The sequence below is a fragment of the Acinonyx jubatus genome, chromosome B1 (genome assembly GCF_027475565.1).
Source record: "Acinonyx jubatus isolate Ajub_Pintada_27869175 chromosome B1, VMU_Ajub_asm_v1.0, whole genome shotgun sequence".
In the NCBI taxonomy this organism is placed as follows: domain Eukaryota; kingdom Metazoa; phylum Chordata; class Mammalia; order Carnivora; family Felidae; genus Acinonyx; species Acinonyx jubatus.
In genome coordinates, this window is record NC_069382.1 from 41,756,809 (window position 1) to 41,781,624 (window position 24,816).

The following is a 24,816-nucleotide window of genomic DNA, read 5'->3' on the forward strand; positions in this document are numbered from 1 at the left end:
ACCCATGTCTTAGCTATGCTTTTTGTGTTCACTATCCTCTGTAAGCTAGGAAACCCAGTTATATGAGTTGTTTGATAGGCTTTGGAATTCTCTACATAGATAGATGTTTAGGTAGATTACATAGATGATAGATAGATGATAGGTAGATAGATAGATAGATAGATACATAGGTCATCTGAGAATAGACAATTTTGTTTATTCCATTCTAATCTTTTATTTTTTCTCAATTTATTCCATCAATTAGAATCCCCAGTACAATATTGAATAGAAGCTGTGAGAGTCTAAACCCTTGCCTTGTTTGTAATCTTACAGGGAATGCATTCAGTCTTTCATGATTTTATAGGATGTTAGCTATAGGATTTATAGAGAGACTCTTTATAAGGAAGCTCCCTTTGATTCCTACTAAGCAGATATTTTTTTGTGTTTCTTTGTTTCACCAAACATGAATATTGGATTTTGTCAAATGTCTTTCTCTGTATTTACTGAAAACTCATACATTTTTAAATTCTTTAGTCTGTTGATATGGTGACTATATTATTGATGAATTTTCAATTGGTGAACTAGCTTTGTGTTCCCAGAATAAATCCCACTTGGTCTTGATGTATTGTCTTTTTCATATATTGTTGGATTCAAGTTGGTGAAATTTTGTTAAGAAATTTAGCATTTAGGGGCACCTGGGTGGCTCAGTCAGTTAAGTGTCTGACTTCGGCTCAGGTCATGATCTCACAGTTCGTGAGTTTGAGCCCCGCATTGGGCTTTGCTGACAGTTTAGAGCCTGGAGCCTGCTTCGGATTCTGTGTCTTCCTCTCTCTCTGCCCCTTCCCTGCTCATGCTCTGTCTCTCTCTGTCTCAAAAATAAATTTAAAAAAACATTAAAAAATATGTATAAAGAAAAAAGAAATTTTGCATTTATGGTGATTGGGTATATCAAACTGTAGTTATCTTTTCTGGTAATGGCTATTTATGGATTTTCTATCAAGGTAATGATGAGTTCATAAAATGAGCTATGTTTTCTCTATTTCTGGATTTTTTTTGGAGAGTTTGTGTAGTGAAAAATAAATCAAATAGAGAATAGAAAAATAATGGGAAAAATGACAAAGCTAGGATTTGGGATTTGTGACAAGAAAAATAAAATTGATAAGCTCTTACCTAAAATAATTAAGAAAAAAGTAGAGGGAAGATTTAAATAAATGAAGTCAGAAATGAAAGTGGAGACATTACAATGGATAAATTAGAGAGGTAAAAAAGGACTATTAAGAATAATTATATGTTAACAAATTAGATAACCTGGAAAAAATGGATACATTCTTGGAAAAATACAACCTACCAAAATAATCAAGAAAAATAGAAAGCTTGATCAAAGCAATACCAAATAGAGATTCAATTAGTAATCAAAGCCTCCCAACCAAAAAAAAAAAAAAAAAAAAAAAAAAAGCCAAGGAACAGATGGTTTTACTGGAGATTTCTACCAAAAATTCAAAGAATAATTAACACCAATCCTTCTGAAACTCTTCAAAATAATTGAAGGGAGAACACTTCCAAATATATTTTAACAAACCAGCATCAGCCTCATATAAAAGCCAGAAAAATAGATACCACAAGAAAACAAAACCACAGGCCAATATCCCTGATGCACATAGATGCAAAAGCTTAAAATATTAGCAAAAAAATTTCAATATAATTTATTGCATTAAAAGGATTATACATTATGACCAAGTGGAATTTACCCCTGAGACGAAACATATGTTGAACATGGAAAGCAATCACAACACAGAGTACTAAGCAGTATATGATCATGGCCAAACATGGAAAGCAGTCAATATGATACAATACATGAACAAAATGAAAGAGGAAAAAACACACAATCATCTTAGTGGAAACAGAAAAACATTTGAGAAAGTTCAACATCCATTCATGATAAAAACTCTCAACAAACCAGTTTTAAAAGGAAATTGCTTCAACAGAATGAAGATCATATGGCAATAGCCTAGAGCTCATCATAATCAACCAGGGAAAACTGAAAGCTTTCCATCTCAGATCTGGTACAAGGCAAGAATACCCACTCTCACAACTTCTATTTAACATAATACTGGAAGTCCTAGCCAGAGCAATTACACAAAAGAAGAAGGAGAAGGAGAAGAAAAAGAAGATAGAGAAGAAAAAGACAGAAAGAGAGAGGAAGGGAGGAAGGGAAGAAAGGTGGAAAGAAGGAAGGAAGAAAGGAGAAAGAAAAATCAAAACTGAAAAAAAAGATGTAAAATTATCTCTTGTTTGAAGATGACGTGATCATATATGTAGAAACCCCTAAACAACAACAAAGGACTCAGAAATAATAAATTCAGTAAAGTTGCAGAAACAAAATAAACATTACAAAAATTAGTCATGTTTTTATACACAATGAACTATCTGAAAAAGGAAATCAATAAAACATTTCCATTCACAATAGTAACAAAAAGAATAAAATACTTAGGAATAAACTTAACCAAATTGGTCAAAGATTTGCACAATGAAAATTACAAAACATTGATGAGAGGAATGAGATGATACAGATAAGTGGAAAGACATCCCATCTTCACTAATTGGAAGAATTAATATTTTTAAATGTCTATATTACACGCAAGTGATCTACAGTTTCAGTGCATTCCCTATCAAAACTTCAATGTCATTATTTACAGAAATAGAAAGAAAACCCTAAATATTATATGGAACCACAAGAAATCCTGGACAAAGAAATCTCAAGCAAGAAGAACTTATCTGGAGACATGACACTTTCTGACTTTAAAATATACTATAAATATACAGTAATCAAAATAGTATGATACTGGTACAAAACAAACATCTAGACAAATAGAACAGAATGGAGACCCCAGAAATAAATTCATGCTGTAGACTGGGGCAAGAGTAGGGGAAGTAAATATGCCATGATGCTTTCCTATCATTTTCGAGTTGACTTAAAAATTTTAATACATTTAAAAAATGTAAGAAAATACCCCCATAGTCTGGTAGCATTTTAAAATACTAGCTATAAATTTTCAAGTTGCCTTTTTCATTGATTCTGAATTCACTTGGTTGCTTGTAAGACTTTGACTATTTTTTAGAGTTCTGAAAAAATTGATTCTGACAAATTTTCCTCAAATTATTAGTGTTTTCGCAGAGGGATGGGTTCTTGGGACTATCTCCTTGGCCATTTCACTGGCATCCTCTGCTTTTTAAATTTTGTTTGGTTGCTTGTTTTCAATTATACACTGTCAGTTGCTGCATATTAATATGTATGTTTGTTGGGGTGCCTGGGTGATTCAGTCGGCTGAGCGTCTGACTTCGGCTCAGGTCATGATCTCATGGTTCGTGAGTTTGAGCCCCATGTCAGGCTCTGTGCTGACAGCTCAGAGCCTGGAGCCTGCTTTGGATTCTGTGTCTCCCTCTCTTTTTGCCCCTCCCCTATTCACTCTCTTTCTCTCCCTCTCTCTCAAAAATACATAAACATAAAAAAAGAAATAAATAGTATGTGTGTTTGTCTATGTGTGTATTATTGTCCCTTTTCTCAGACAGAATTGAAGTACTTGCATAGAATTTGCTTCTTTCACGCTGTTATTTTAAATGTTCTCAAGTAGAAACAGGACTCATTTCATCTAGAGTAAAGCTTGCCAAACAACTGAGGCAGTAGACTTCTGATTCTATGTACTCTGTCCAAAACCTCATAAATTATGAATGTTTTTATTCTGACTGGTGTGATCATGAATCATTCCCAGTTCTGTGTGATTTTTCAAGGATTTTTTTTTCTGCTCTCTTCAGGTTCTTTTTTCCCCCTAGTGTTTAGGAATTGACTTAACTTTTCACGGAGAGTTAAATTATGTTACTTTATTTCATAGATAGAAACCTTGCTTTAAGATACATAAAAATCTGCAAGATAATATTATTCATTTTCCCTTGAATAGTTAATAATTGTTATAGCACTCTTAACAAAACTAAGCCACCTAAAATCTCTTGTATTTACCCATGTATTTATCATTTCCAATACTTTAATTATCTGAGGATTTAAGTTTTCATCTAGAATCATTTAGTTTCAACCTCAATCTCTTTCTCCAGCGATTTTTGTAGTTCATGTCCACTTGCAATGAATTCTTTAGTTTTTTATGTAAAAATATCTTTATTCAATCTAATTTTTGTGTTATTTTTGCCAGATTTATAATTTGGGGATGATAATCTTTTTCCTTCTGTACTTAAAATGTATTTCACACTCTTCCCTCCTTGTTATTTATGAAAATTCAACCAATAATGGAATTGTTTGTTTTTGTGTAATCTGTCATTTATTTTTTGCTGCTTTCATGTTCTTAAGTGTTGATTTTCAAGCCTTGGTTAATTTGTGTAGGAATTTATTTCTTCATTAATTTATTTCTTCATTCTTCCTAGTTATAGCATAATACTTAAAAGTTTAAATGGAATAGTTCTTTTGATGTTCTAGCAAATTATGCTTTCACTAAAATCTAGGTATGAAAATTAATTGCTACTAATAATTTGTTACTAATAAAAAACTGGCATTGCTTTCACCTGAAAGTTTTCTTAAATTCCCCTCAGATACGGAGACACTTCATAGTGGTTGACAGTTGGATTTACTTCTTCTGATAGTGTTCAATAATTTCACTGCTTGATCTTACAATGCTATGATTTCTGTGTGTTATTTGTTATTTAGGCTTATTCTCTTGCAAAAAAATAAGACTCATGAGAATTTCAGTAGAACAGTCTTTATGTACCCTTTATTCAGATTTCCCCAAAGAAAACTTGTTCAATAACCATAGTACATTACCCAAATCATGAGACTGTTTCACTCATTTTCTAAAATTATTATAGGTTTACCATTTACACTTAGAAATAAGACCTATTTTTATTAATAATATGTGCTGAGTGAGATATAAGTTATTAAGTTTTTAGGAATTTTTTTGACTAAGGGTTTCCAAATGTTCTAACATAATTTATTGAAGAGATACTCTCTTGCTTGAAATTTTGCACCGTTCTCAAAATTCACTTGAGCATACTTATCTGGGTCTATCTCTGGACTTTATTTGTTTCATCAATCTATTTGTCTGTCTTCTTTCAATATTGCATTGTTTTGATTACTCTAAATATGTGGTAAGGCTTAAAATTTCAGAAATTGATTCTTATTTTTAAAATTATTTTCACTATACTAATTTCAGTGCCTTTCCACTGAAATTTCAAAACCGTTTTTAAAAACATAGTGCTGTTTTATTAGGTAATGCATTAAACCTATAGTTCAATTTGGGGAGAATTGAAATCTTCACTTTGTTTTATTTTTTAAAGCCATGAATATGCGGTGTTTCTCACTTTCTTTAGGATTTCTTTGATTTGTTTCTTCAAAATATTCTAAGTTTTAGCATATAGTTCCTTACATGTTTTGTTTCATTTTTACCATTTGTTGGGCTGGTTTATATCCTCCCCAAATTGATAGATTGAAATCCCACCCCCAGTACCTCATAATGTGACTGTATTTGAAGAGAAGGCCTTTAAAGGAGTAATTAATGAAAATCAGGTCAATATGATTGGTGCTCTTATAGGACGAGATTGAGGCAAGATATGCACTGAGAACAGACCATATGAAGACATAAGGAGAAAGGACTTAGAAACCAGCCCTGCCAGCATCTTGATCTGGGATGTTCAGCCTTTAAAATTATGAGAAAAAAATATTGATGTTTAAACCACCTAGTAGTGGTACTTCGTTATGGAGTCCCCAGCAAACTGATACATATACATAAATGTTTTAACTTTTTAAAGAGAAAATTGTAAATAGAATTGTGTTTTCAATTTCAGTTTTCAGTTGTTCTAGTGTATTTCTAATATATAGAAATACACTTGATTTATTTGTTGAACTTATATCCTGCCTCCTTTCTACTTATATTTCAGTTCTATGGGTTTTTTATTTTTAATAAAATAAATAATAAACTTCCCTTCTGGCAACTATGAGTTTGTTCTCTATATTTAGGACTTCTTTTTGTCTCTTTTTTTTCTTTGCTTATTCATTTGTTTTGTTGTGTTTTATTTTAATCCCATATATGGGAGAAATCATATGATATTTGTCTCTGCCTGACTGACTTTATATAGCATTATACCCTTTAGGTCCACCCATGTTGTTGCAAATGGCAAGATTCATTCTTTTATATGCTGAATAATATCCCATTGTACATACACATATCACATACTCCTTATCTGTTCATCTATCAGTGAACACGTGGGTTGCTCCAGTAGTTACACCACTTGTTAATTTTTGCTTTTGTTGCCAGTGCTTTTGGTGTGAAACCCAAAACTTGTTGCGAAGACCAATTTGAAGGCGATTTTTGCTTATGTTTTCTTCTAAACCTTTTACAGTTTTAGGTCTTATGTGTAAATCTTTAATCCATGTCATGTTAATTTCTGTGAATGGTGTAAGATAAGGGTACAATTTCCTTCTTTTGTACATCATAGCTCCTTTTAATCAACAAGCTCTACAGTGATGTCCTCTTTTTTTATTTCTGTTAAGAATTTTTTGTATAATTGTCTTCTCTTCCTGCACAATATAGCTACTGGGTTATTTTATTTTACTGTATGACTTTATTTTTTATAATTTTGTTAATGTCTATTTATTTTTGAAAGAGAGCGAGAGACAGAGAGCAAGTGGGGGAGGGTCAGAGAGAGACACACACACACAGAATCCAAAGCAGGCTCCAGGCTCCAAGCTGTCAGCACAGAGCCCAACACGGGGCTCGAAATCACAGACCCTGAGATCATGACCTGAGGTAAAGCTGGATGCTTAACCGACTGAGACACCCAGGAGCCCCTTGTTGTGTGACTTTATAGAGGGGATTCATTCTCAACTGTGGAATTATGGAAGTACAAGAGCATGTTTTCTTTTTCTGAGCTGGCATTAAAAGGCCAGCTTATGGTTGTTAACAACCTGTCTTAAAATCTGATGATCAGCTTGATATCACCTTTCATGTTTTGCTGTGGCTTTATCTGTCTTTCAAATTCTGTTACTGGAATTTTTTCCTTTCTTTTATACTTCAGTCTTATAGTGTAAAAAGAAAAGGTACCTATTAACTATTAGCTATTAACTGATTTTTCCATGTTTTCATTCACACACTTGCACATACATATGTACAATCTTTTTTTTTTCTTTTAGGCATGAATTACTTAAATCTTATTCACCATAAATTTCAACTGATGTAGAAAAATAAGAAAAACTCTAAGAATTTTGCTTGTGATGACTAAAGGGATGAGAAAAGTTTCACAATTTACTTATCAAAAGTTAAGTAATGTGAAATGCGACTCTGTACTGCCAGCAACCTTTTTAAAATAACTTCTCATTCCAAATGTCCTTACCATAGCTTTGCCTATATCTTTAATTTCTGTTATTATTTTTAAAATTCATCCATTATACTACAACCTTTTAATGAGCTTCCATACAAATACCTTACTCCTGTGTATATTGCTGGGTCATTTCCCAAGTGTTACACCTCAGACTAAATATTAATTCATAAATTTTAAGTGGTTCTACTCCTCCTCAGAATTTTCTTTTGGAGTACTTCATTTTCTTCATAATACTTTCTGTGATCGATTTGTATTGATGAAGTTTGTTTTAGGTTTCTTGTTTATTTTCTTTCTTCCTTTCTGTAATGGAAGCTCCTCATGTGAACAATGTCCATTTCTGTCATGCATGCCACTACATTTTCATCTTCTGTTAATGTGCCTGACACATGTGTACACTGAGTTAATATTTACTAATTGGATGAACTGATTTAATGGAAAAGTTACACAAATGTGTTTTATGTTGATTGCATCGGAAATACTAAGTGTGCTTATGGCTATAGAATTTGAGCGTGTCAAATTGTAAACCAGAGAATACTGGTAGTTTTATCATTCCCTACATTCTTGCATTGTTCTTAATCAAATGACCAGTATGGATAGTCCTGTCAATGACTTATCAAAATAATGTTGTAAAATATACTTAACATAAAGAGTATTAATATATAAAATTTTATGGGAACAAGATGCTTTAATTTAATTTATTACTTGCTTTTGTTAACTTCTTATATGATGGTTTTCCCTTCAATCTTCTTTATTTTAGTATCCAGATGCAGTAACTTTGGAGGGATTTTCAGTTATTATAGCTCAACTACTTGGCCTTAAAATGGGATTAACATATGATGATATTAATAAATGTTCTTGTCCAAGAGCTACATGCATAATGAATCATAAAGCAGTGTAAGGTTTTTTTTTCTTCTTAATTATTTTACATATATATATGTTAGGTTGTTTACAAGATGTGATGAATTTTTTATTCTTTATATTCCACTCCACGTCAAAAATTGGAAAGGTATCGAAGAATTTTCCTACTAATAAATCTGTCTAAGTGATACAAAACTCCAGGAAAGTGGTAAATATCATGATTAAGAAATACCTGAGGGAATTAGAGGGAAATTTTTAAGATTTATAAAGACTTTGAAATACTATATAAACATGGTACTATTATTGTTTTGGCTGTTATAGCATTTGGCATTCAAAGCAAAGATATGTAAAATTATCCTCAGTGATATAGTCCAGGGAGCTTTGGCCAGAATTTTAAGGGAAAGAAAAAAGAGGAAACATTTGAAAAAGAAAAAAAAAAAACTGTCCTTATTTATAGATATTACGATTGACTACATACATAAATCAGCAGAGTCATAATACAATTAGAACAATAATAGCATTAAAAATTTTATTAAGATAAGAGGAACTACATTATCTATAGACAAAGAAATAAAGAGAAAAGAAGGAAAGGGTGATGATGCTGGATAAAATGAAGACTTAACAAAATCACTGAGTACATTAGGATACAATCTAGTGCGTAAGTACAGGGGCTGGCTTTTATTTATTTATTTTTATTTTTTTAATGTTTAGTTATTTATTTTGAGAGAGAGAGAGAGAGAGAAAGCAGAGGAGGGGCAGAGAGAAGGAAAGAGAATCCCAAGCAGGCACTGTCAGTGCAGAGCTTGACATGGGGCTCTTGAAACCACAAATCGTGAAATCATGCTCTGAGCCGAAACCAAGACTCTGAGGCTTTACCGACTGAGCTGCACAGGCACTCATAGGTTGGCTTTTTTTTGGAGCTTTGTATACTCAATTATTGTGATAAGATGTTAGCAGAGTAAATAAAGATGTAGGTAGTTTGGTTAATGGAGGTGGAAAGATGAGGACAATTTCTTCCGACAGGAAGCTGAGAATAAGGAGCATAAGAGCTTGGATAAAAGACATGAAACACATGTCTTGGAGACTAGAAATTAGAAATGACTTCAGAATGTGATAAGATTGTTGGGCCTTTTGAATGGATACTTAATATTAGTAATTACAAAAGTAATATGAATTCAAACAGCATGTTTGTTTATTTTGGCCCATGTAATTTCAGCTATCAAACGCATAAGTAAAGAAAGTAAATAGTTGAGGTTTTGCCAAGTTAATAATGTCCATGGGATTCAAAAAGAATTAGGGTTGCAGGAAAAGCTGTGTTTCTCTGAAATAACGTTTTCAGTGTTTCCAAGCCCACACTTGGAGTTTGGGATAAAAAATGAAAATACTTTGAAACAGCTGCTTTAACTCAACTTATTTTGTAGTTGTCTTTAGACCTCGGTGGTAACTTTCCCCACAAAAAAACCAATCGATTAAGACTTACTTTGAAATGTCTGGGTCTATTAAAATTCTATATACTTAGGCTAATACATTCATTTCTTCCTTTTCATGGCCATCTTTTAGGCAGAGATTTAACAAATTGCTTTGTACACGTTTTAAGTGAAAGTTTCAAGTTCTTTTTTTTTGTAATGTTTATTTAATTTTGAAGGAGAGAGAGACAGCATGAGTGGGGGAAGAGCAGAGAGACAGGGAGACACAGAATCCAAAACAAGCTTCAGGCTCTGAGCTGGCAGCACAGAGCCCAACGCGGGGCTCAAACTCACAAATTGTGAGATCATGACCTGAGCTGAGGTCGAACGTTTAACTGACTGAGCCACCCAGGTGCCCCTGAAAGCTTCAAGTTCTAACTAACACTTAATTTTTACTCAGAAAGCATGTGGTCCAAGTAGAAAAGAACCTAGGTCTCTGTCTATTTTTAAGCTAATTTTGTGTACAAAGATATCAGTGCTCAAAATTTGTAGCTTTCTGCCTAAGAGTAGCCTGCAAAACTGTAGTGGCACTGATGTCTATTGAAACAAAATAGTTAAAAGTAATAGACAAAATTGCTTAAATATTTTTCCTTGTGACAGTCTTCACACTTCCCCCTATTGATTCCATTACAAATGAGTATATCAATGAAAGCTAAAGCATGCCTTTTTTTCTCACTCTCCCAACTCCAAACCCTTAGCAGTTATACATTTCTTTCCTTGGAGGCTCTGGAGTCAACCCAGAACATCACTCATCACAGATATAGCTGTTTAAGAGTTACTGTTTCAGACATGATTGCTTAGAGGGGAACTGTGAAATAGAATTAAATGTAAACCACATATGTAATTGTAAATTTTCTAGTAGCTGCATTAAAACATTTAAAAAATCATAGGGCGCCTGGGTAGCTCCATTGGTTGAGTGTCTAACTTTGGCCTAGGTCATGTTCTCATGGCTTGTGGGCTTGGGCCCCATGTTGGGTTCTGTGCTGGCAGCTCAGAGCCTGGAACCTGCTTCAGATTCTCTGTCTCCCTTTATCTCTGCACCTCACCGACTTGCACTCTGTCTCTCTGTCTCAAAAATAAGCAAACATTAAAACCTTTTTTAATCAGATGAAGTTAATTGCAGCAATATGTTTTAATGTACTTTATTAACATATAATAAATATTTAATATATAATATATTTAATATATTTTAATATATTTTATTTAATTCAATGTATTCAAAATGTTACCATTCCAACATGCAGTCTCATGCAGGATTACACCAATGTTATCATCTTGAGAAACTAGAAGATTAAAGTTGCCTGGAACTGAGAATAGTGGATGGGACAGGCTTGGCTGAGAAGACCAGTAGACAATATTTTACACAGTATATTTAAAATATATATTGGAGATCTATTACACATATATATTAGATATCCCACTAAAAATATAGCTGTGAACATGAAAATAAAGACCTTCACAGAACTTATATTTTAGTGCAAAATTTAAGTCATATAAAAACAGATTTAAAAAATACAAATATGCTTATTTTTACATGATACAATAATATAGAGTAATATATGTAGAAAAATAAATAATGACAGTGGAAGGAGAATGTGGGAAGGGACACAATTTTATATAACATCAAGAAAGACCGCTTTAGAAAGTTACATGTGAGTAGACATCTGACTGAAATGAGAGAAGAAAACTTTGGATATATGACTGAAGAGAGTATCAGGTAGAAAGATAGATGGTAGATAATAGATGATAGATAGATAGATGATAGATAGGTGGATATTTAACCATTAAACTTTACTGCTTTCCTGTAAAGATACATTTTCAATGCCATTTTAAAAATATTAAAGATTAATAGTGATAAATTAAAATGTAATCATGTTTGACTTCATCTCTGCTAAGGCACAACTTTTTCATTTAAGCCATCTTGCAATTCATATCATTATATATGGAACATCATTTAGATGGGCTTTTATTAACCTGGTTTATTTACCTGAGGATTATTATTTCATTGTAGGGGTTCCAGTGGTATAAAGATTTTTAGCAACTGCAGCATGCATGACTATAGAAATTTTGTTTCAAAGTATGAGGCTAAATGTCTTCAGAACTTTTCAAATTTGCAACCATCATACCAAAATCAATCAGTATGTGGTAATGGGATTTTGGAACCTAATGAAGAATGTGACTGTGGAAGCGAAGAGGTAAGCAGTAAAGATTGGAATTTGAGCACAATTTCTTGTATTTCTAATAAGTGGTTTTCATGGTATTGGAATTATATATGCAACTATGTCTTCAATATGGAACTTGGATATGAAAGTGAGTAGTGGTTAGGATATATATGAATTGCTTTTCCATCCTTCTTCAATTGAGAAGACAAATGATTCATGAAAACTTGGTTTGTACACACTGTTCCCAAGTATGCCAGTGAAGAGGTTTTGCATACATAGGCTGAACAAATGGCTTTTTATCCACAACTTATTTCCTAATGTATGTGGCCCCAGTCTCTGTTTTTTCTACAAACTTCTTTTGAGTTTGTTTCAAATTTTCCCCTTTCTTTTGGTTGCAAGAATGGTAAAACATTATAATGTTTTTTTCTTAATCCTCAAGCATTGCATTTCCAATTTCAGGATGATCAAAAACTTGTCCTGTTTGCTCACTTCTAAATATATATATATATCCAGCCTACCACAGTCTCGTCAACCAAATATTCTATACATATTAATTATAATAACATTATTATAATAGCATTATTGCATAATATGTCATAATTCCCCTCTATTTGAATAAAATAAAATTTAATTATTAGTCCCCCAGAAGTTACATGAATTTCTTATCCATCTACAAAAAGTACGCCACCATTTGTTTACATAATATTAAATCTCTACAAGTTATCTTAATTCTCCACTATTCTCCAGCATTAATATATATGTATGTGTGTGTATATATATATATATATGTGTGTGTGTGTGTCTATGTAGGCTTTCCAGTTATCTCAGATTTTCTTCTTTTTTCTTTTTTTTTTCATTTTATTTATTTTAGAGAGAGAGAGAAAGAAAGAGAGAGAACAGTGGAGGGGCAGAGAGAGGGAGAGAGAATCCCAAGCAGGCTCCACACTCAACATGGAGCCTGATGTGGGGTTCAAACTCATGAACCATTAGAGTGTGACCTGAGCTGATATCAAGAGTCAGATGCTCAGCTGACTGAGCCACCCAGGCACCCCTCCAGTTATCTCAGATTTTCTAAAGTCATCTTAGTTTTCTAATTAGTGATACTATGCTCATCTTGTATTCACATCCTCCTAGATACGGTGCCAATTGCCACAAAAAAAAACCTGGTTATTTTTAATGAAGGATAGAATAAAGCAACAGAATCTGGAGCTAGGTCTGCACATTGTGAATTTCCACAGCTACCAGCTGTGACATATTGTCACTTACAACAGACACTGTCAGTGGCCTACCAGTATCTTCTCAGCATTGACTATTCCTGGAGAGAGTATTTGTTTCAAGTATCTAAGACTTTTTGTTGGAGTACCTCCTCTGGTCTCAGTAGCATGCTCAGCTTTTAGCAGGGTGGACTTAGTGCACTTGGGGCTAACGATTAACCCTCAAATAATTATGAAGGGTATTTGGTGGATAATTGCCTCAGATTCCTTGACTCTTACAAGGAAATTCTATGAAATATGCTCAGTATCAGAGTTCTGCAAACTGGCCAGTGGACAAAATTTCGCTGCTACATATTTTTGTAAATGGAACTTTATCGGAATGACAACCATGCCCATACATTTACATATTATCTATGGCTGCTTTTGTGCTACAATGGCAGAGTTGAACATTTGCAATAGAAGCCATAAGGTGCACTATTTTAGCAAAGTTGCAAATAGTTGATATTTCACTCTTTACATAAAATGTTTTGATGCCCCCTATTTTATATCATTTCCTAGAAGTACCTGTGGGATTTAGCTTAAGAGAGCAGTAAGCAACTCACAAACCTATATGTACTGGCTTGTTTCCCTTCCTTAACATCTTGCTCCCATCTTGCTCTTAGTGTTTTGGTGGTAGGTAGAATAGACCTTCAAAGATGTCCTCACTCTAATCCTTTGAATTGTGGTAGGTTATATTACTGAGGTACTTTGCAGAAGTTATTAAGGTTATGGACTTTAAGATGGGGACATTATCCTGGAATATCTCAGTAGGTCCAATCTAATCAAATGAATCCTTAAAAACAGAGAGCTTTCTCTAAGTGAAGTCACAGAAATAGCAGAAGACTCAAAAATATTTGGAAAGAGGGACCCAACCTGCTGTTGCTGAAGGAAGGAACATGGAAGCACAGAAGGAATGTAATTAGTTTCTAGGAGAAGAAAACATGCCCTTGACTGATAGCCAGTAAGGAAACAGGAATCCCTGTACTATAACCACAAGGAACTTAATTGGGCAGACAATCTGGATGAGACTTGAAGTGAATTCCTTCCCAAAGCCTCCAATAAGGACATAGCCCTATTCACATCTTGATTTTACCTTTGTGATACCATAAGCAGAGGATCTGGACTAGTTTATGTACTTAAACTTTTGATTTATAGACTATAAGATAATTATTTAAGTTGCTAGGTTTTTGGTAATTTGTGACAGCCTCATTACGGAGCTAGTACACTCTCCAAATAAAGTACTTGTCTGCATCCTTGCTTAGTGGTCTGTTTCTTGGGGAACTAAAACCAAGTCAGCTGGTACCAGAAGTTTTCCTAGGAAGCATACACTCAGGGTAAGATTATGAAAGTGGATGTATTGCTGGCCAGATAACAAAATGTACTCATTTATAGGTTCAGGACATTTGAAATGATGGACTTTAGAAACCTAAACCTTCAAATTTCTCAGAAATCTCTGTTCTGGGAAGTCACTGCTAGCTCAATGGTGGAAGAAGGTAGCTTCACATTGCCTAGAGACCACACAAAGATGTGTTCACAAGCGATGGATGTCTCACAAGATGATGCTTGTTCTTTTCAAGATCTGTCCCTGCCTTCCCTCATTGGTTCTAGACTGCATCAAATCTAAGTATAGCCCGAGCGAGAAAGTACTTTCTGCTATTAGGATAAAGAGATTATTTTTTAAGAATTTGTAGAATTTGTTAATATGTATGTACAAAAACCTGGATAATATGCCATGAATAGATGCTAAAAATGCTGGCTCACAGCGTTAAATATAGGCCTGGATAGGGTAGGGTTTATTGATAGGATGATAATCTCTACCGAATAAAGATCTATTAGGCAAGGAGATTTGGAGCCAGTCTTGATTTGCTGCTGGATGAATCTTTGAACATTGCAGTCTGGCCCACAATAAATGAGGTTCATATGCCAGAACTGTTTTATTATTTTTTTATTGCCAGAACTACCTTAATATAGAAATATGGAAGGGTCTCAAAAACTCAGAATAGTGGTCATATTATAACAAAATGTAAGAATAAAAAATCTAGCATCCAATTATTTGGGTGGCTCACCAGATACTGCTTTCAGTAAAACAATGAAAAAATGTGCTACTAAGAAGGTCCAAGTATTGTTGAATGGTAGCTTTCTTGTATAGATAGGGATTGACTATTGGAAGCACCATTACAGAGTTGGGCACCCTGTGTCACTAGGGATCATTGAATACCAAAATAGCAGAGGCCAAGTGGCAGTACTTAGCAATAACAGCCAAATGGATGTAGTTAGCATAAAGGGAAGAAAAGCATAGATGGAAACTATGGTTTTGAGCTGCATGGATTTATACTAATAGTTAAGAAAGATCTGGGTCACCAGTTACCATATTTCTTTATTTATATAACTAAAAATTAAGAAAAAGCAGAGGACTTATGCCAATTGCTACAAATGGAAATTTATAGTCTCTTGCTACATTTCCAGACCCAAGCTAGTATCAGAGTTTGAGCTCACTATTCAGATAGACGATGAAATCCTGCAATCTCCAGTAATGATAGAAAATAGCACTTTCCTCAGTCATTCCCCTCTCCAATAGAGTAACCTATAGCCTTTTACTGGATTAACTATACACTGGGGAATGGGAAATACCCAGATCATATAGGATGATTGCATGCAGAATCTTTGCTCATGGTACTCACATGAGAGGACCCAAAACACCATAAGGAGTAGGGTGAGTGTATAGAGAATCCAGGTAATACCTGGAGCCCTTGAAAAAGACCACCTCACAGTAGGTTCAATGGATCCAAGGTTAGCACATATTCTTCATTCAGTCATCCATTAACTAAATATAAGTTGTTTAGATAGATAGATAGACAGATGATAGATATAGATATAGATATAGGTATAGATATGCCCCTATTAACAGTAATAAAAATTCAACAATAACAGTAACTAAAGATGAGACATCATATAGATCTTATATAATATGACATTAAAATGGTAAGGTGATATGAACATTATACTAGTAAATTTAACCACCTAAATTAAATAGACAAATTCCTTGAAAAAAGCACTTACAAAAACCAACATGAGTAGAAATTTAAAATGTGAATAGCATTATTGAGAAAAATATATTAAAGAAATCCTATCTATACTTTCAAAACTCCTCATCAAAGAAAAGTCCACACCACATGGCTCTGCTGGTGATTTTTTTAATTAATGAAAGCACAGCATAGACAATGCAGTCAGTGATACTGTAACAGCATTGTATAGTGACAAACGGTAGCCACATTTATGGTGAGGATAGCATAATGTATAGAAAAGTTGAATCACTATCTTGTACATCTGGAAACTAATGTAATGTTGTGTGCCAACTATATTCAAATTAAAAAAAAGAAATTATGCTAATTTGATATATTTTCTAAATTATAGAAAAAAGTGATATACTCATTTTTTTCATCTAGAAATAAAAACTAAATGAGTTTATGCATCCATATTAATAATTTGGGACAATTACCATCCACAGCAAATTCAACATACAAATGTGCACACATAAACATACATACATAGTAATTAAAATGAAGTGTTATTACCCAAAAAATTACAGAAAGTTAAAATGAATATAGTCCATATCTTGACCATTGCTTGATCACAAGACTAGTATCTGATACATACAAAGTACTCAATAAATGCTTATTGATTCAATGACTGCATGGATAGTGTAATTATCCTTATAATAATATATCAATTTTATCAATGTATAAGGATAAGTATATTTAGAATATTGATTAGGAATAATGTTACTTGGAGAGTTTATTTGAAAGTTTTTCCTAAAGGGATCTATAGAAGAATACAAGTAGCTTTTTAGAAAAAGAGTTGGTTTGAGGGAAATCTTGCCTTAACAATCATCAAACATACTATGACGCTATTTAATTTCATTCAATGTGGTATTGGCCATTGGAATAAGAAGTGAAAATTGACATTTATATATATGTATCTATTTATATATCAACATATATATATATATAATCAATTAATTTAACTATCTAAACATGTACAAGTTATATAGATATATAACATTTATTCTCAGTATGGAAATGGTTAATGTCATAAGGGTTTATCTATAAATCCAGTGCAGTGCCTATAAGGAAGGGAAAAGCAACCCCTGACATGCAGGATCTGGCCTAATAATATCAGCTGAGCCTTGGTGTTGCTAGGAGCTGGCTTGACACGGATAGGCTGTGTGGGTCTCCTGTTGAACATAAACAATTTCATAAAAGTGCAATGTCTGTGATCATGATGGATGAAGAAAAATAGCAAGGACACTCTCTATGTCTGAATACAAGTAAAACTTGAAAAGTTTTCAAGTCACAGAAATGACCAAACACCCTCCCATCCTGGCTAATATGAGTAATTACTATTCCTTTACCAATTTTGACTTAGTATTGTTGTAGTTTCCTCTTCTAGATAAGAATTCTTAGAATACTCAGAGATGTACCCCTTTGTTTCTAACAGCATCTAATGTGGCAAAGCCCAGATTTGTTAAATCCCCTCAAATTACACAAGCTTGAATCCTGTAGTTACATCCTCTCACTGAGGACTACAATAGTTTCGCATGGTGTATGTCCTCTTTTGCTGACAGTAGTAATGAATCCAACTTGTTCAACTACAGATAGGTTCCAGGAGGTCTTTGGTAGAATGGCATGGACATTTATATCTTCATAAATATCCCTCATTTTTCACAAATGGAAGCTCTGTTTTATGAACCTACCCACATACATGCAGATGTGTGCATTCGTTCTTGTATTCACAAATATAATGACAATTAATAAATATTAGAATGAATTTTCCACAAAATATAGAGAGATAAATTTCAGAAAAAAATAAATATGTATGTTTTAACTAGCATTGAAATATGAAGTATTGATAAGTCTTTTTATAATGGAGGTCATGGTAAGGAGACATAAAACCCAATAATCATCAAGAAGAACATTACAAATTTCACAAAATGACAGGCACCATTAATAAGATAAACAATAGGCTGCAAGCAAATATTATAAACATATAGAAGGTTGCTGAGGCTAGGACTTCTGGTACTATTACAAAGGTGGTGAGAGTGGACATCCTTGTCATGTTTCTGATCTTAGGGAGAAAGCCCATTGCAAAGGCATCCAAACTGGTAAGGAAGAAGTTGGACTTTCACTCTTTGAAGATGACATAATACTCTACATAGAAAATCAAAAGACTTCACCAAAAAACAGCTAGAGCGGATACACGAATTCAGTAAAGTCTCAGGATATCAAGTCAACATACAGAAATTGGTTGCATTTCCATACACCAATAATGAAGCAGATAAAGATATCTATAAAGATATAAAAGAGTAAGAGATATCAAGGAATCGATCCCATTTACAATTGCACCAAAAAAAAAAAAAAAACCTAGGAATAAACCTAACCAAAGAAGTAAAAGATCTGTACACTGAAAACTGTAGAAAGTTTATGAAAGAAATTGAAAGAGGCACAAAGAAATGGAAAAACATTCTATGCTCGTGGATTGGAAGAACAAATATTGTTAAAATGTCGATACTACCCAAAGCAATCTACACCGATGCAATCCCTATCAAAATTTTTCACAGAACTAGAACAAACAACCCTAAAATATGTGTGGAAACACAAAAAACCCTGAATAGCCAAAGTAATGTTGAAAAAGAAAAAGCTAGAGGCATCACAAGCTGTATTACAAAGCTGTAATCAAGACAGTATGATACTGGCACAAAACAGACACATAAATCAATAGAATAAAGAACCCAGAAATGGATCCACAAACATATGGCCAAATAATCTTTGACAAAGCATGAAGAATATCCAATGGAAAAAAAGACCATCTCTTTAGCAAATGGTGCTGGGAGAAATGGACCACGTCATGCGGAAGAATGACCTTGGACCACTTTCTTACACCATACACAAAACATAAATTCAAAATGGATGAAATACCTAAATTTGAGACAGGAAACCATCAAAATCCTAGAGGAAAACACAGGCAGCAACCTCTTTGACCTAGGCCGCAGGAACTTACTTGACACGTCTCTGGAGGCAAAGGAAATAAAAGCGAAAATGAATTATTGAGACCTCATCAAGATAAAAAGCTTCTATACAGCAAAGGAAACAATCAACAAAACTAAAAGGCAACCAACGGAATGGGAGAGTATATTTGCAATTGCAATATTAGATAAAGGGTTAGTATTCAAAATCTATAAAGAACTTACCAAACTCAACACCCAAAAAACAAATTATCCAGTGAAGAAATGGACAGAAGACACGAATAGACACTTTTCCAAAGAAGACATCCAGATGGCCAACAGACACATGAAAAGATACTTGGCATTCATCATCAGGGAAATACAAATCAAAACCACTCTGAGATATGACCTCATACCTATCAGAATGGCTAAAATTAACAACTCAGGAAACATCAGATGCTGACAAGGATGCAGTGAAAGGGAACCCTTTTGTACTGTTGGTGGGAATGCAAACTGGTGCAGCCACCCTGGAAAAAAGCATGGAGATTCCTCAAAAAGTTAAAAATAGAACTACACAACTCAGCAATTGCACTACTAAGTATTTTCCAAAGGATACAGAAGTGCTGTTTTGAAGGGGCACATGCACACCAAAGTTTATAGCAGTACTATCAACAATAGCCAAAGTATGGAAACAGCCCAAATGTCCATTAACTGATGAATGGATAAAGAAGATGTGATGTATATTTATACAATGGAATACTACTTGGTGATGAAAAAGAATTAATTCTTGCCATTTGCAACAACGTGGATGGAACTAGGGTGTATTATGCTAAGCAAAATAAGTCAGTTGGAGAAAGATATAATATGATTTCACTCATATGGAATTTGAGAAAATCAACAGATGAACATAGGGGCAGGGAAGGAAAAAAGATAAAACAGAGAAGGAGGCAAACCATGAGATTCTTAAGTACAGAAAACCAACTGAGGGTTGCTGGAGGACAGATGGGTGGGGGTATGGGTTAAAAAGGTGATGCACATTAAGGAGGTCACTTTTCTGGATGAGCACTGGGTGTCATATGTAAGAAATGAAGTACTGGGTTCTACTCCTAAAGCCAAGACTACATTGTATGTTACCTACCTTGAATTTGAATTAAAAAATAAATAAATAAACACATAGAATGGAGAAAGGATAACTGGGTACTATGTAAAATCTGTTCACACTATTTAGTGAGGAAAAGAGGGAAAAACAAACCTGTTATGCATAATGCTCAAAGTGGTCAAAATAAATGATTATTTAATTCATAAGGTTGTACAAAATGAAAATTCACTCACATTCACTATTAATTAGACAAATGATAACAAAAATATGAGACCCCCATTTCCCCATTAGTTCATTATAAGTTAAACTGATTTGGTCATAATTAGTATTGATAAACATGGTTGGGAGAGCATCTTCATTTACTGTCCATGAAAGAACACACACACACACACACACACACACACACACACACATAATGATATTGAACTTACTCCTGGAGAATCTGGGGAGTATAACAACAACTTCAATTTTTATTCTATATTTTCTATATTATTTCTAGGGTGGGAATGTTTATAAATGCATGTCTATCACATAGACACGTGAAAAAGCAGAAACAAAAAGAATATTAAAAATAAAGAAGAATCAGGGGTGCCTGGGTGGCTCAGTCAGTTAAGCATCTGACTTCAGCTCAGGTCATGATCTCACAGTTTGAGCCCCATATTAGGCTCTGTGCTGACAACTCAGAACCTGGAGCCTACTTCAGATTCTGTGTCTCCCTCTCTCTCTCTCTGACCCTCCCCAGCTCACACTCTGTCTCTCTTTCTCTCAAAAATAAACAAACATTAAAAAAAAAGTAAAGAATAATCATACCTCCATAATAAATGACAATATCTTTAAAACTTGTTTTTTGAGTAAATAGAAAATGTTTGGTTTTTTAGAAAGTGTTAATATAAAAATATTAAAGAATTGCATAAATGCAATTTATTTACATGGAAGCAATATTTAGTTTATTATTTATTTATCACCCAATGTGAGTAAGTTTGCTGTCTTTTACTTGTAAAATATATAAATTTATTAACATATCCATTTTATTAACTTCATTACAGTAAAACAAAACATGACACATGATTACTATACTATACTATACTAACTTTGTTTTTTATCATAACTATTGCTTAACTCTATTTAATTTTATTCACAAAATGAAACCTTAGTAAACCAATCAGTAAAAACAAATTGGGGAAGGTCTTCTCTTGGAAGCTTACACTTTTTTTCCTCAAGGATATACTTTCATGTTGGTAATTTATGAATTAATTTCCAATGACTTTAGATAATGTTATTGATCAACTTCTATTTTAGGTGTTACTTAGTTTTTACAGTTATATGTTCTTTTGGACATTCTAGAAATAATAAAATAATAAAATTTCATTGAATATAACTACATTGTATAACTGAAAAGTTGAACATATAAGTGTATTAAATAGAAGTTGAGATTAATAAATTAAAGCTGTTAAGTGGTTGAACTACAATAATATTTCTTATGAAATTTTAGGAATGTCTATTTAAGAAGTGCTGTGATTTTCATACATGTAAACTGAAAAGCTCAGCAAAATGTGGTTCTGGACCCTGCTGTACATCAAAATGTGAGGTAATTTTCCAATATTTATAAAAAGGAAATTAAGCTGTGATCATAGATGTGATCATGATTAATAATTAATTAAATTTATGTGGAATTGATAAAGAGAATATAGAAGTGGTTCAGTGGACAAAATGGAGAGCACATCAACAACCACAAGTAAAAAGGAAAACTACTATGAATTAAAGAAGACATCACAGATAGGTACTGATTATTCTGTTGTGTTGAAACCACAGTTTACCATCTTCTAAATCATCACATAAAGAAAGTATATATATACATTACTAGATCAAAATATTATCAACTCTCAAGGAAATCGTGAAGTCAAATAAATGGTAAATGTCTGTGGAAATATAAGCCAATTTTGCAGCAGACAAAATGTGTAGTGTATAGGATATACAAAGAACTCTCAGACATGGATAAGTGAAAGACAAATCTCCCCTTCCTCCCGCCCCCCACACAGACTCACAGGCAAAGGGGCTCTACAGGCAATTTACAATAATGGAGGTAGAGTTGTACTCCAGTGTGTGTACTTCATCTGCAGTAATTAAGGTAAACACAAATAAAAACAATTAGCACAATATCTAATGTAGTTATTCAAATGGTAATCTTAAAAACAACAATGTCAGATATTAACCAAAGAGAAGAGAGAAAGTTATTTTTTGGAGAATATTCTTTTAGTGAATACTTCTGAGTATTATAAGAAACATTCAGTTTTATAACTAGCACCACAATCAAAGGATAGGTGATTTCATCAGCACTCTCAAAAAGTCACCCTATGCCTCTTTGTACCTCCACCCACAGACCCCAGTAACTACAGATCTGTTTTCTGCATCTGTAATTTTCTTTTTGCAGAAATACAAATTGAATCATATATGTAAACATTGTAATTAGGCATGTTATCATAATAGCATTTGAGTTTCATTCATGTTGTGGTGCTTGTCAGTAACCCATTCTTTTTTGGTTTGTTTGTTTTTTTTAAATAGGTATTTATTATTTAAAAATATGCAAACTGGCTTTTTATTCAACCCTCCAAAAAGTGTGCTCTTTCTTTACAGTCTTGAGTGGCAGTACATTTTGATGGTATGGAAACTAACTCACAAACATTCCATATAACTTTGTTAGAATGTACAAAGATATGGCAGAAACCAGAATCCCTACAGTGTTAGACAAATTCAAGTTCAAGTGTTACTGAACTTTTATAAACAGTGAGGTTTACAGAATAAATAGTAAACACCTGTGTGAATTTTTGCAAAGCAAAAATGATTCGTTTTGTATATTTTCACTTTGTTTCAGCCTTTCCAAAAGACTTTTAAATAAAAAGTTGAAAATTTTCGAGTTACCTGAAATTTCAAAAATCTCCTGTACCTTGAAAAAACCCCTGGGTGCCTGGGCCGCTCAGTCGGTTAAGTGGCCAACTTCAGCTCAGGTCATGATTTTGCGGTTCGTGAGTTTGAGCCCCGGATCAGGCTCTGTGCTGACAGCTCGGAGCATGGAGCCTGCTTCAGATTCTGTGTCTCCCTCTCTCTCTGCCCCTCCATCATTCACGCTCTGTCTCTCTTTCATCTCTCAAAAATGAATAAACGTTAAAAAATTTTAAAAAGAAAAACTCTTGGGACGCCTGGGTGGCTCAGTTGGTAAAAAGCCCGACTCTCGTTTTTGACTCAGGTCCTGATCTCATGGTTTCATGAGTTGGAGCCCTGCATTGGGCTCTGTGCTGACAGTGCGGAACCTGGTTGGTATTTCTCTCTCCCCATCTCTCTCTGCCCCTCCTCCACTCACGTTGTCTCTCTCAAAATAAATAAACTAAAAGAGAGAGAAAAAGCTCTTAAAAGCAGCATCATTCAAACAGTGGCTAACTCACAAGTGTGTATGCAACAACCACAACTAAGCATGTCAGAGTCACCAGCTTACAACTGAAGGCAGAATTAGAGGCACATCTCTGACAGTTAAGAGAAAAGGACATGAGGGGTAAGTATGCAGCCCAAGACATCCAGGTATTTGATTGTGGGATAAAGGGTAAAAACTAAAGGGACTTTTCTTACAGAATCCAAGGTCTTAATTAAAAGCAGCTCCTTTAAACACCTAAATCCTTTTTGTCTCTCCTCATCACTAAAACAGATGGTACAAAGTCTTCATACAAAAGAGAAAATTTCTGAAATTGTATTTTACATCAATGCTAATAACAACCAATTGAAAAGAAAGAACTACAAAGTGCAAATTTATAAACACTGTACTTGACTTTTTCATCAGATAACTCACAGCCTTGGGAATTCTGTGATTCTCCTAAATATAAATAATTAGGTATATTTTATATGACAAATCTCTTCACTAAGAATAGTTATTCATAGAATATGATTTTATTTTTCTTTTTCCTCCTAGATATCATTAGCAGGCACTCCTTGTAGAAAGAGTATTGATCAAGAATGTGATTTTACAGAATATTGCAATGGAACCTCTAGTAATTGTGTTCCTGACACTTATGCGTCGAATGGTCAGCTGTGTAGGTTGGGAACTGCATATTGTTATAATGGACGATGCCAAACTACTGATAACCAGTGTGCCCAGGTATTTGGAGAAGGTATTGCTCTTTATTATATATTTCTTTTACCTTAAATTTGAATCCCTCTATATAGGGATATATCAAATAGAAGGTTAGAGAAAGTCTTAATTATCAAGTTGAAGGAACTTCAGAGGAGGTTAAATTCTGAGTGAAGTCTGTTTTTCCATAATTAAGGTTCTGGTTGGAAGAAGAATGAAACCTATGCTTAGGAGGGGAACAGTTGAAAATGTGTTCTCTCTAATTTTAGCCTCCAGACTTCTCTGAAACTACTGAATTTATAAAATGGTACAGCACTGATCATTCACACCACCACCTGCACCAATTAAAAATGACATAAGTATGTTCCCATTATATGAAGATAATGTGGAAACCTGTCACTCATAACACAAATTGTATCCCCATCAGGATCTCTCTCCTACCTGTCCTGGCCACTAACTGTAAGTCAAGTTCAAGTCACAGCAAAATAGAGCCAGGATGTGCTG

General features: G+C 33.8%; 1 protein-coding gene across 1 annotated transcript in view; it reads left to right on the forward strand.

Annotated features, from left to right (window-relative positions):
- ADAM18 (ADAM metallopeptidase domain 18) overlaps positions 1–24,816 on the forward strand; it is a 146,156-nt gene that overhangs the window by 47,330 nt on the left and 74,010 nt on the right. Inside the window, 4 exon segments of the mRNA XM_015076048.3 lie at positions 8,114–8,250; positions 11,692–11,875; positions 21,688–21,783; positions 24,154–24,352. Of these exon segments, the coding sequence (XP_014931534.2) occupies positions 8,114–8,250; positions 11,692–11,875; positions 21,688–21,783; positions 24,154–24,352 (616 nt within the window).